Genomic DNA, 12671 nt, shown 5'->3' on the forward strand with positions numbered 1-12671 from the left:
TGCATCACTGTAGTACTTTCCCCCTCCATATCGTCATCCTAAGAGTTATGCTTGGCCATGTCATCCCCTTCTTTAAATCCCTCCAGGGCTGCCGACCCCTCAGACTGCTTCAAAATTAAACTTTCAGTCACTGCCTTTAAAGTCCTGTATGATTCTGCCCTGCCCTACTTATCTGATCTTAAAAATAAATAAATATCAAAGCAGCCTGTGGTTTATCTTTCCACACATTCCTTTAAATGTGTACATCTGGGGGAGGGAAAACACACCCACATTGCCCAACTGAAGGAAGCAGTCTGGAACTGACACAAGCAAGGCATCCACATACAGCCCAGTTTGCTCACCAATAATTGCCGGTAATGCTTGGTGCCAAGCCATGAGAGCTGAAGAAACATTTGAATAATTCTGGGCATTCATCAACTTTTTAGGCCTCTGCAAGGTGGGGAGGGGGAAAAGCTCCTTGTCTGGCACATCAGTGAATTTCTCACCATTTCAGTTGTGGGGTTTTTGTTTGTTTGTTTGTTTTAAATTTATGGGATTTATACAACAGTGCTAGTACCAGGGACTGAGCCAACCAATTAGTTGTAAATAAAAGAGTACTCATTGACTACATATTTAGGGCCAAATCCAGAGCCCATTGAAGTGAATGGCAAAACTCCCATTTGCTTTAATGGGACTAAGACATAGTGTATTACCATATTAATGGTGAACTGATTATTTTTTAAATTTAAAAGCTGGTGAATATATTAAAGACTTACAATTACAAATGAGTAACTTGTTTAGAGTGAAACTAAAAAATATATATTATTTCACCTGCCAGAATTCTCGCTTGTATTTTCTGTTTTTCCTGCAAGAGTTGATGACAACACAAACTATGGAAGTACCAGTAGATTAAGGAATACGGCGCCTACCTGCCTGTGGAAATGTCATACTCAATTCTTACTGGCCAGAGAGGGAACTCTGTTCCTGATGGGTAAGCAAATAGGAACTAGTTTTCAAATAGTCTTCTTAGAAAAGGCCCTTATTTTTTATTTTAAGGCATTTTGAGAGATGTTTCTATTTTTAATTTGCAATTCATTTCATCTCTAGGTTTTGAAACTCAGCACAATCAAAAAATAGGTTACATTTCTTATTACCCCTTTATCTCAGTGTTGTTTTACTATAAAGCAACAAAAAACTATTACGTGCCCACAGTGACTGATCTTTAAAAATATCCCCATTTACTACATCACAGTATTTTGACATTACTGTGGTATCTTCTATACTTAAAGTTGAAAATACCACAGACTACTCTGAGATAAGATTAACAACTGCAATGAGGTGAATGCAGGGTTTTTTTAGTGGCCACCAAGGTTACTAATCATTATGGGGAAATGTTTCCTTACTGCCGTTTGCCAATGGCTCCTGGTTACTCTGTGTGCATAGGTTTGCCTAACAAAGTAGGGCAGATGCTGACACCCTTAACTCCTGGTAAGTGGTACCTTCCTCCTGAAGTTCTACAGAACTCTTTTTCAGTGAGGTCCGACTCACCATAAGAGTCGCTGAATAAGGCCCTAAATGTTTGCAATTTTCTCTATGTACCTTCCTCATCCAGGACTAAGTGAACCAAATGGATATGTTTAGAAGAATAACTTATATATTCATAATGAACCACCAACACCACCAAAGGAAATGAATGGGAATAAAGTCCCTTAGGCATTTGCCCAAGAACTAACACAAGACAATCAGGAATTCAGAACATTTATTGCAAGAGCTGAATAACTGTAAATAACGTTGAACTGGCAAAGCAGTAACAAGGATAACTGTTTAGATATTTATTCTGTCAAAGTCATCAAACACCCCTCACAAACTGACATAAGTACTGCAATAAGCAATGCACCCCTAACCCATTTTATGTCTTTATACTGTGGAGGAAAAAAACTGTGAACTGCTATATACAAAAAAAAACTTTTTTTTTTTTTTTGGTAAGAACAAATTAACCTTCAGATTACCTAAATTTGTTATTTTAAGACTGATCAACTGTGGCATAAGATAATTTTCCCTTTTTTTTTTCTGTAAGGGCTTTTTTTTCTTTTCTTTTTTTCTTTTTTTTTTCTTATTTTTTTCTGCATGCTATTTATTTGTTTAAATCATCTGTCATGCCTTAACAAAAACCGCCTAAGAATGTCCAGATTTGGATTTGTTTTACGTGCAACTTAGATCTTATTAATAGTAGGAGTCACTCTGCTGGTTTGACTGAAGTGACATGACGCCGGTACCTGCCAGGCATTGACCAACTATGATAACAAACAGTTAAACAGCAATAATTAGAGTTTTAACCCTTAGTTTCCCCAACTAGCCTACCAGGAGAATGCTCTGTTACATCATGAAGGCACAACACATTAAATATTCTGTGGCTATGGTCTAAAAACACTTGTGTTACTACAACATTAACGCAGATGAGGATCAACACAAATGCCGCTTTTTCAGCAATACAAACTGTCTTAGGTATAGACACACACTTGTCCAATTGGAAAGAAAATGATCCTTGTATTTTGTTTCTCCAAATTTCCCTCCTTCTACTCCAAATTAGCTCAATGTTACTTTTCATTAATTGTGAGACGACCGTTAACTGATCAGAGTTCCTAAATAAATGCCATCTGACGCTCCTTTGCCACCACCCACATAGCTAACTTCTTTTTTCTTTTTTTAAGTTCCCCTGCTTTGCAAAACAGAATGGAAGTGAAATTAAAGTTATTAAAGTTTAAAGCCCTTGCGTAAATCCTTTTGTTTTTTAATATTTGCAAACAGTTTTGCTTACTAGAATGCCAGCATCATCTGCTGTTAAACAGAAACAAGAGGTTTTTTATTTGGTTTTTTTTTTTAAACACAAGTGTTTTGAGTTCCTTGGAACTTTGTGTGTCAGACAGACTACTAACACAGATACACCATCACTGAAATTAAAAACAAAACAGGAAGCAAATGAAAAAGTAAAAAGCAACTGTGAAACAAAGAATTATGCTACAGTATCCTTTTAGGTGAACGTTATAAGTACACAAATTTTGTTAGTAATAATTGTTCCTATTTACAAGTATTTTGAACACTGATTGACTTACAAGTGTCCACTAATGTTGTTAATAGCACAATAGGTTTAATGTTTATAGTTTTAGTTGTTTTGTTTGCGGTATGATATCAAGTATAGCAGTCCCAGCACAGATCAATGACAGCAAGAGCACAATTTTCTAACTGGATATGCTTTTCAATCATTATAATCCACTGAACTCTCTCTCTTGGTCTATCACTCTCCAAATGCATCTTCTGTTGTTTGTAGCAGCAGTCCAGGGTCAAAAACCAAACAAACAAAAAGGATATTTGCAAACTGGAGAGATCTCTGCAGAGTTTAATCATGTCTATTTAACAAAACCACACAACTAGTAGAAACACTCTTTTGTGTTGCAGAACATTATACTTTCCATTGGGCTAAAACAAAGATATGCATATCTCTGCTATGTGAAGCATAGTTCTAGAGGTCTACCCAGTACATAAAGCTCTGATACACACACACACACGCACAGTATTAGCAAGTCTAAGTAGACTAAAGTCATTGATCCAAAGTAGCCATTTCTTATAGCTGATGCTCCTTTGGACTCTCAGCAGGTCCTGAGGCCTGTTTATAAGACTTCAAGTTAGCCAAAGGAATGTCAGTCATGTGATTGCCAGTGTTGAAATGGCCCTCACCAGAACCATACTGCTTTCGGTCACTGAACTGGTTTCTGTTGCTATCTTCTTTCCAGGTTCTTGTCAACGTGTGTCCATTCACTAGTTTGTCCTTCTTAACCCATTCTTTCTGAGGTGCAAAGGTGGAGAGAGGAGACTTTGGCTGCTGGTATGGACCCAGGTTGGGAGGCATCCAACAGTTATCTGAGTGACCCAAAACCAGGCATTCTTGAGTACACATCTCTGTAGCTTCAGCTAATCCTCGTGGACCAAGAGGCCCATCTGCAGAAGACAACAAAGGAGACCGAAAAACAAAAAAAAAACAAAAAAAGAGAGAAAGAAATAGTGTTAGACTTTCACTTTGAATATATTGCTATCAAAGCTGCATGTACTCCTGACATTTGCTAAAATGGGAAAAGTAATTGCAATGTTCTTAACCCTACAACCAACTATACCACTGACTTAAAAAAGTGACATTATGTTAATGTCACAGTGTCAAAATATACTTGGCATGCTAATAGAGAGTGGTTATCTGTTATTAAGGTCATTGGTGAAATGTGACTTTTGTGATCAAAACATCTTCTGTGTCATTGCCTGTATACTTCCCTGTTCCTCAAAAAGGGAATGATGGATAAATTAGTCATTAGCCAACAGACTCAGACAACGGATATGAATCGGTTCCAATCAAATTTTTAAGGATTCCTTATTAAGGAAGTAAACACTTGGGCAGATGAAAAACAGTGATGAGCAAACACATTGACCCAGATTCTCTATGAGACCTTATGCCAGGGGTAAATTGGCATAGCCCAGGCATGCTCTCATCTCGCCTGCAATTTCCAGGTGGGGCCCTGGATATAGGAGCAGAAATGTTAGAGAATTCTCAGCTGGCTACTTAGGTCTAGATCAGGGATCGGCAACCTTTGGCATGTGGCTCACCAGGGTAAGCACCCTGGTGGGCCGGGCTGGTTTGTCTACCTCCATGTCCACAGGTTCAGCTGATCACAGCTCCCATTGGCTGCAGTTTGCCATCCCAGGCCAACGGGGGCTGCGGGAAGTGGCGCGGGCCGAGTGATGTGTTGGCGGCCGTTTCCTGCCGCCTCCATTTGCCTGGAACAGCGAACTGCAGCCAGTGGGAGCCGTGATCAGCTGAACCTGCGGACATGGCAGATAAACAAACCGGCCCAGCCTGCCAGGGTGCTTATCCTGGCGAGCCGCATGCCAGAGGTTGCCATGTGCCAGAGGTCTAGATCCTACCACTCTGCAGCACCTGAATGGTACAAAGTAAACAGAATGAGAAGATGAGAAAATCTGTACCATTGTCAAATTGACTTTCTACATACAGATCCCCATTTGGTACGCTAAATAGATGAAACACATTAGTCCCACTGGACATTAATACACATCTCAATGATTTGCTGTAAAACTACATAAATCAAAGGGTACCCACAATGTGAACCTTCCATAACTCACTTGTGTTTTTATGGTTTTCTTACATGCATGAATATGAGACCACAGGCGATGGACCATGCAGTCTGTAATATGCTATGCATATTAAAGATCCATTGCATCTTTCACCCACTACGGAGAACACAACTGGCCTGCTTCAGAGGCCTGACTATCAGCTCTGTGGACAAGTCACCCATATCTCCAGAAAGTGCTGACCTTCTCCCCAGTCTTAACATATTTCTAAGTGAGTGAACTTGCAGCGGAGTCACTGATCTGATCAGACTGGATTTACACATAGGGTAAGATGTTCCAAAAGACTGAAACTGCCACATGTTTTTGTTACCTATTTCTTAACATCTGAGAATATATACACCTAATGACCAATGCTTGGTCATGATCCTTGCTAGATATATGATGATTTTGATGAAGACCTTCAATGGGGAATCCTTTCCTTGACTTCAGAGCAAATCATCAGTCTAGACCTCCAGGCATTCAAAGAGTTAAGAAACATTTTTTCTTGATTAAACAGTGAAGTGACAGGAAGGAAATTATGGATTGATTTTGAGAATGAGATTAACCAGATAGGCATGAATGCTGAAGTCATGAAGGTTAGCATTAATTAGATGAAAAATATAGAGCACAGAAAAAACAGTCTGTCAGGGCTGTGTCAGCACAAAGATACCTTTATAATTGTGAATTTGGGCCCGTAATTATCACTGAAGATATTTAAATGAAGATGTTTGCGCTGCAGCAAAAATGGAGATTTCAGTCTCTTCAGTTGCAGCAAATGCAGCATAGCAGGTTTATTTTCAAATCCCCAGATCATCCTAATTAGTCTAACTGTAGCTGCTATTCCTTTTAACGTGCCTAATGTTTTTTTAATCTTCCTAAGCTAATGTCCTCATGAGATCCTATGGCAGTGAGTTCCACATGTTAATCATCTGTGGCATTTAGACTCAGTTTTAGCAAATATAATTTAGATGCATTTTGTTAAAAAATATGTCAACTATTGTTTCCTTTATCCTTACCTCTGTATATCTTTTCTTAGACTGTGAGGTTACCGGGGCAGGAACAACCCTTTTTGCATATTAGTATCTAACAGTAGATTCTGGGTACTATGGCAAACAAAAGTAATGATGTCTTTTTAACTAGATGAGCCATGACTGGAAGCTCCTGCAATCCTTGTACAAGCAATTGGAATAATTTAAGAAATATATATACCCAATGACATTGGGGCAATATAAGATGAAATAATCAGTTCTGCAATAATTTAGGGTAAAAAAAGTGACTGCAAAGCAGAAGTTTAGCACAAATTTCAAGGAGAGCCAATAATCTTGGGTTTAAAATAAGAGCTGTGATAATTCATGGGAAGAGAGAGATTCTTGTTCTATAAAAGCCCCTCTTTGAAATCAGCACTATACAGTTATAATCAAATTGAGGCAAGTATTTAGTACAAAAAGCTATAGTAAGTAAAGGAAGTAATCCTAGTATATTGTTAACATTTCCAAAGGTTATCTATAGGTTAAAAACTGATTTTTTTTTCTGCTGACAACAGAAATGTAATTTTAATTAGGTTTTTCCCATTTTCACAGGAAAAAAGTGAGAAATGGCAAAACTCTTTCCAACCGGCCTGATCACACAGTAAAATGCTATCTTGCTGACCCAAGGAGGAAAGGTTTGGCAGGGATTAAAACTTTCAATACACAAAGAAAAGCCTTCACCACAGAGTGACACAGTTCAAGAAATACAGTGCATGCACCCTGGGCTTCCAATTTGCAGTGTAATAGCAGGTTAACAAGAGAATCCTCAGCTCCACACTCATGAAGTGGATCTGTTATGTTGCCCTGTTTAGCTAAATAAAATAAAATTCAAAGAGATATGGCAATCATTTGAGTTCAGAATTTAAATGGGTAATAAGCTGTTTTTACTTAGGACAAAATATGCATGTGGATTTATAAGCCATGTCAAATTAAACTTGGAGAGATTTACTTCATGTGTTTAGCTTTCCTTAGTAAGAGTCCTAGAGAGATAATACAGTAAATCTCGGAATGGATTCCCTCTGAAGTTGGTGAAGTTTATGGATAGTTTTGAAATATTTGGATGAAAGGTACTATTTAAATATCTATTACTAAGAACAAGGGGCTGTCTAATAAACAGAAACAGGATGGTGCTGTGGAGATAATCACTTATTCTGGAGGAACCCGGTGGGTGAGGTAATATCTTTTAGTGGACCAACTTCTGTTGGTGAGAGAGGCAAGCTTTTGAGCTACAGAGAGCTCCTCTTCAGGTCACTTTGGAAGGGGCATTTCTCATATTTCTGGTTAGCCAAATGTCACTTTCATACTTTGACTCTCCAAAAGACTATCACAATCCAATTCATTTCAAAGAGGGATGTGTTTTTGTTCTCAGCTGTCCCTATCTATACATTTCAAATGCAGACAAGCCTAACAGGGGTGTAGTCCTCTCTGTAGAGGACAAATCTTGCTCTTTGTGGGGTTTCACCTGCAAATATATGAGCAGAGTTTGGGCTCTAGCACTCACAGTGCAGTCCTGGGAGCCAGGAGGACTCCTGTAATACTCATTCCCACTGTAGACTTGGAACAAGTAACTGATGCTCTCTGACTCAGTTTCCCCAGTTTCTCAGTTTCTGTAAAATGCAGAGAGTGTTTACCAGTCTCACTAGAGAATTCTGAGGATTAACTATGGAATAATTAGATAAAACGCCTTGAAGGACTCTATATAATTGTTAATCAGCAAATAACATTTTGATACTTTGCCTTTAAGGCATCACAACATAAAAGCAGCGTCTTATTTTTTGTTTGAAGTGATGCTGCATTATGTGTACACCCAGGGGTACATTTCAGATTATAGACAATATCTTTTAATACCACACTAATGGAATAACAGTATATTCCAATCTGGGACAAGGACAATCTCATTTATAATGTGTACATGTGACTATCATCATAGGCATCATGATCTCTGATTAGGGCATTTAGATGCAACCACAATGCATTTAATAAATCTTACTAATAATCATTATGATGCTTTGGAGGCTCTGCAAATCCCCTAATGCAAGATGCATGTGATTTAGAAGAAAAAATAATTAATTTTGGAGAAAATATGAGCTCAGCACAATAAAAATAAAACACAGTAGCATGGTTTTCTTCAGCTCCTGCCTTGTGTAATTATGTTCTCTGTGAAGACAGTTCATTCCTTCTTAAGAGTCTTCTTAGTATTCAATGGCACAAGTGCAATAATCATGAAAAGTATGATGGGGAAAAGAACCTGTTGGGATATGCAGGATGGTAGCATTAGCTGCTTTGTACTGAGAAAGCACAATGTTGACTTACTGGTAATTATCTTTCCTCTCCACCACTACCAAACAATAGCTTTCACCCGATTTTCTAAACTTGCTTCATTACTGCAAACAATGACACCACTTAAAAACCTATTCCTGATGCTTTAATTTCATAATTGCATTAATTTGTTTCCTTTCTCTCCAAAAAATGTCACTGGAATCTCTGTATCAAGTTTTTCCACACTGAAGTACTTTATTGATACGTTTTTTTCAAAGTATTTGTTCTCTGAACAATCTGTAATGCATGAGCCCGGTTATCAGTCTTGGCTGCTTGAATACATAATGACACAACTGCTGATAAAACTGTACAAGCCATCTGTCTCTGGATTTAAATGTTTTGAAAGCAAACACAAAGGTACATAACAAACACTCCCTTAAATTGTCTTTGTTACTATTGATATCAGATCTTATGCCCCCCCTAAAGCCTTTTTTATTATTTTATTCTGTTAATAGCTGTCAGGCAACTGCATGGCTTGCTGCCTCAAAAGGAGACAGGTGCACGCAGTTAAATGCCAGTCAAATGTTGGCTATACCCTAATTGTGGAAATTCAGAGTGGTCTTTTATCTCATTTTATTATACCCAGAAGCTGAACTGTTATTTCATTGATTAACTAACTGCTGCAATTAGCAACTAGCTCCTGGCACGTTGACCAGCTGCTTTTCAACTGGCTCCTTCAAAACTCTCTTGCTCAAAGCCGGAGGCTCATTCTTTAAATGTGAAAGAGTCAAGACCACAAGTTAAGTTGTACTCAGATGCTTTTCAGCCTCCTCTGTGAATTAGGATCCATTAGCCAGGATGCACTGCTGTTAGGTATAGTGGTGAACATGGTGTTCACCCTTTACCCCTGACCTGATCTTAGGGAAAGTTATTATACAAGATTAAACTATATATCAGGTGTTAAAACACATAAAAATGTTTTAAGATCATAAAATGGAGGCCATTAGACTTGTAATGTAAGAAGGGAAAACAAATGTAAAAGTATTTGTTGTAGATATTTCAAAAGTATGAGGCCTAGATAAAGTACTTGACCTAGGGTCATAAGATTTAGCAATATGTATATTGTGATAAGCAAATAAAAGAAAAAAAGGGCAGTTTAATGTTGAAATACAGAATTCCTAGGGGATTTTGGAATACCTGTAACCATGGAATAACCACATTTACGTATCAAAACTGCTGGGAAATGTATGAGGCAAATGGTAGCAACTGGAACCTTAATTATGGTCCCCCAGAATGACAAATATGGGCAGGGTGCTTAGACCTAAATCATACATCGTCCTGGTTGTGTAGGGGATGCAAGGAAAAGGGATGCAATACAAAGATGGTCATACCAACCCCTAGCTGGAACACTGGGATGACAGGAAGGTGGTAACTAGCTCATCACTGCCCACTTATGGTGCTCTCCACTTACTATTGTCTTCATCTTAATGTCTAATGGTCTCCATAAGATTGCGAGTATGCCAGCCTTGGAGGTGTTTTGTAATATGTATCTGTTTGTGTACAGTTATGCTTATGCTTGGTTTTATTTGGATTTTAAGGTAAGTCTTCATGTTTCTGTTTGTGTGATTCACCAGTCTCACTCAATAATAATATTATGAAGCCCCTGCATACAAAACCTGTTATTAATGACTTGTGCAATTTTGCATTCCAATTAATGAGAGGCTACAGCTGCATTTAAAAGTTGATACAATCATATTTATTCATCTTTTCACACCAGACCTTTAACAAAATTCAGCTCTATTTAACCTTGGATATAGAAAGCCTTTTGTTGACTGTGCAACACATTCATACGCTGCATTGTTAAATGACCTTTCCTGAAGAGACAACATATTACAAGTTTTATAAAACCTTCCGCCCCCTCCACTTATAATTACAGAACTGATTTTCCTGCATTCCATGAAGGTTTTGCACCTATTGTATACAATAAAAAGAGAGAAAATGGTTTATAACACAAAGATGGTTCTGACATATTTTTCTCTTCAATTAATTAAAGAATTAATGTGAAAGTGCTTTCTTGAATCCTAGATTATGTTCAAAAAAACAAAACAAAAACTCCCACACACATGCTGTACAAGTTGCTTTTTCTGATTAGTAATTAAGCTAGCTTCTGTCACCCTTACACTGAAAGACACCGTACTCCACAGCTAGTCCCATTTGGCATTACTGAAGCCAAACAAGGTTGGCAGCAGAATCTGGTCCTTAATTGGGCTAGACTGACAGACACATGCTGCCACCCTTACAGAGTAGTCCCTTTGAAAGGAATCTGACTATTCATGTAGTAAAATACTAACGAAGAGGAGTAAGCGTGGCAGAATATGACCATGTATATGACGACCGTAGCAGGCCACTCCAAAAGCATCACTTCCGCTTGGCAGAAGTAACTGTCACATTTCCCAGGTTCCCGCACCTTAGTCTAAGAGAGTAATTCCTTTACCAGGTGTAGATTACATGCTGCCTTAATTGCACTGGTAAGTGTGCAAGTTCCATGCTACCTGCCTTTCTCTGCCCACTCCCAGTCCACCTGTGTGTAGGGTGGGCGGAGGGAGACAAGATGGGAAGAAGTGCACTGTGGAACTTGTACTGTTAAGTGCATAAAGGGGTAATCTGGACAGCCTATGCCCTACTACATATAGCTTTCCTTCAGGGAATCTTAGGCCTGGTCTACACTAGGACTTTAATTCGAATTTAGCAGCGTTAATTCGAACTAACCGCTCAACCGTCCACACCAGGAAGCCATTTAATTCGAACTAGAGGGCTCTTTAGTTCGAATTTGGTACTCCACCCCGACAGGTGGAGTAACGCTAAATTCGACATGGCTAGCTCGAATTAGGCTAGGTGTGGATGCAAATCGAACTTAGTAGCTCCGGGAGCTATCCCACAGTGCACCACTCTGTTGACGCTCTGGACAGCAGTCCGAGCTTGGATTCTCTGACCAGCCACACAGGAAATGACCCGGGAAAATTTGAATTCATTTTCCTGTCTGGCCACTTTGAATCTGACGTCCTGGCTGGACATCGGGGCGAGCTCTGCAGCACCTGCAACGATGCAGAGCTCTCCAGCAGAGGAGTTCATGTTATCTGTGAATAGAAAGAGGGACCCAGCATAGACTGACTGGGAACTCTTCGATCTGATCGGTGTGTGGGGCGAGGAGTCTGTGCTTTCGGAGCTGCGCTCCAAAACAGGGAATGTGAAGACCTACGAGAAGGTCTCCAAAGCCATGAGAGACAGAGGATACAGGCGGGATGCAACGCAGCGCCGCGTGAAAATCAAGGACCCCAGACAAGGCTACCAAAAAATCAAAGCGGCAAACAAACGCTACGGAGCCTGCCACCACTGCCCCACCAGTGACCGTGGACTCTGACGATGGGACAGTGTCGACGGCCAGTTCCTCGGTGATGTTCGCGGACGGGGAAGATGAGGAAGGGTTTGTGGAGGACGAGGCAGGAGAGAGCGCTTACAACGCTGGTTTCCCCGACAGCCAGGATCTATTCATCACCGTCACGGAGATCCCCCAACAACCCTCCCCGGCCATTAACCCGGACCCTGAATCAGGGGAAGGAGCAGTCGGTAAGTGCTTTAACCATGTTAACTTTTATTCTTAATATAACAGGAATCTTAACTGTGTGAAAGGGAGGTCTCTCTAGATATGGGGATAGAACAGAAATCATCCTTGGAGATCTCCACGAAGCTCTCCTTGCGTTAATCTAATTAGGGTAATTACTGTAATTTTACGCCTGGTCCAAAGTATTTTTAAAAAATCTACGGACAGACGGCATAGCACAGACTCAGCACGCAGCTGCATGATGAGCGTAACGGAAAGCCAAAGAATATAATGGACGCTCATGGAGGGAGGGGGGAATGAGGACGCAAGGTATCCCACAGTTCCTGCTGTCTCTGAAAAGTATTTGCATTCTTGGATGAGCTCCAAATGCTTCTAGGGTCAAAAACAGTGTCTGCGGTGGGTCAGGGCATAGTTCGGCAATTTGCGCACACACCCCACCCACCACCAGAAGTGAAAACAATCCTCTGTTGACTCTTTTTTACATGTCACCCTATCTTTACTGAATGCTGCAGATAGACGCGATGGTGCAGCACTCAACACCAACATCCTTGCTCCCCCCACGCTATGGATGGCTGATGGTACAAAAAGATGGGTATCCGTCCTCATCATCA

General features: G+C 39.8%; 1 protein-coding gene across 1 annotated transcript in view; it reads right to left on the minus strand.

Moving 5' to 3' along the window:
• Window positions 1-1724: 1724 nt before the first annotated feature.
• The window catches only part of PCDH9 (protocadherin 9), a 904321-nt gene continuing 893374 nt past the window's right edge, over window positions 1725-12671 (minus strand). The window contains exon 4 of the mRNA XM_039482820.1: window positions 1725-3975. Coding sequence (XP_039338754.1) covers window positions 3602-3975 — 374 coding nt within the window. The 3' untranslated portion in view covers window positions 1725-3601. The remainder of the gene's footprint in view (window positions 3976-12671) is intronic.

This window comes from Mauremys reevesii, linkage group 1 (assembly GCF_016161935.1).
Source record: "Mauremys reevesii isolate NIE-2019 linkage group 1, ASM1616193v1, whole genome shotgun sequence".
NCBI lineage: Eukaryota > Metazoa > Chordata > Testudines > Geoemydidae > Mauremys > Mauremys reevesii.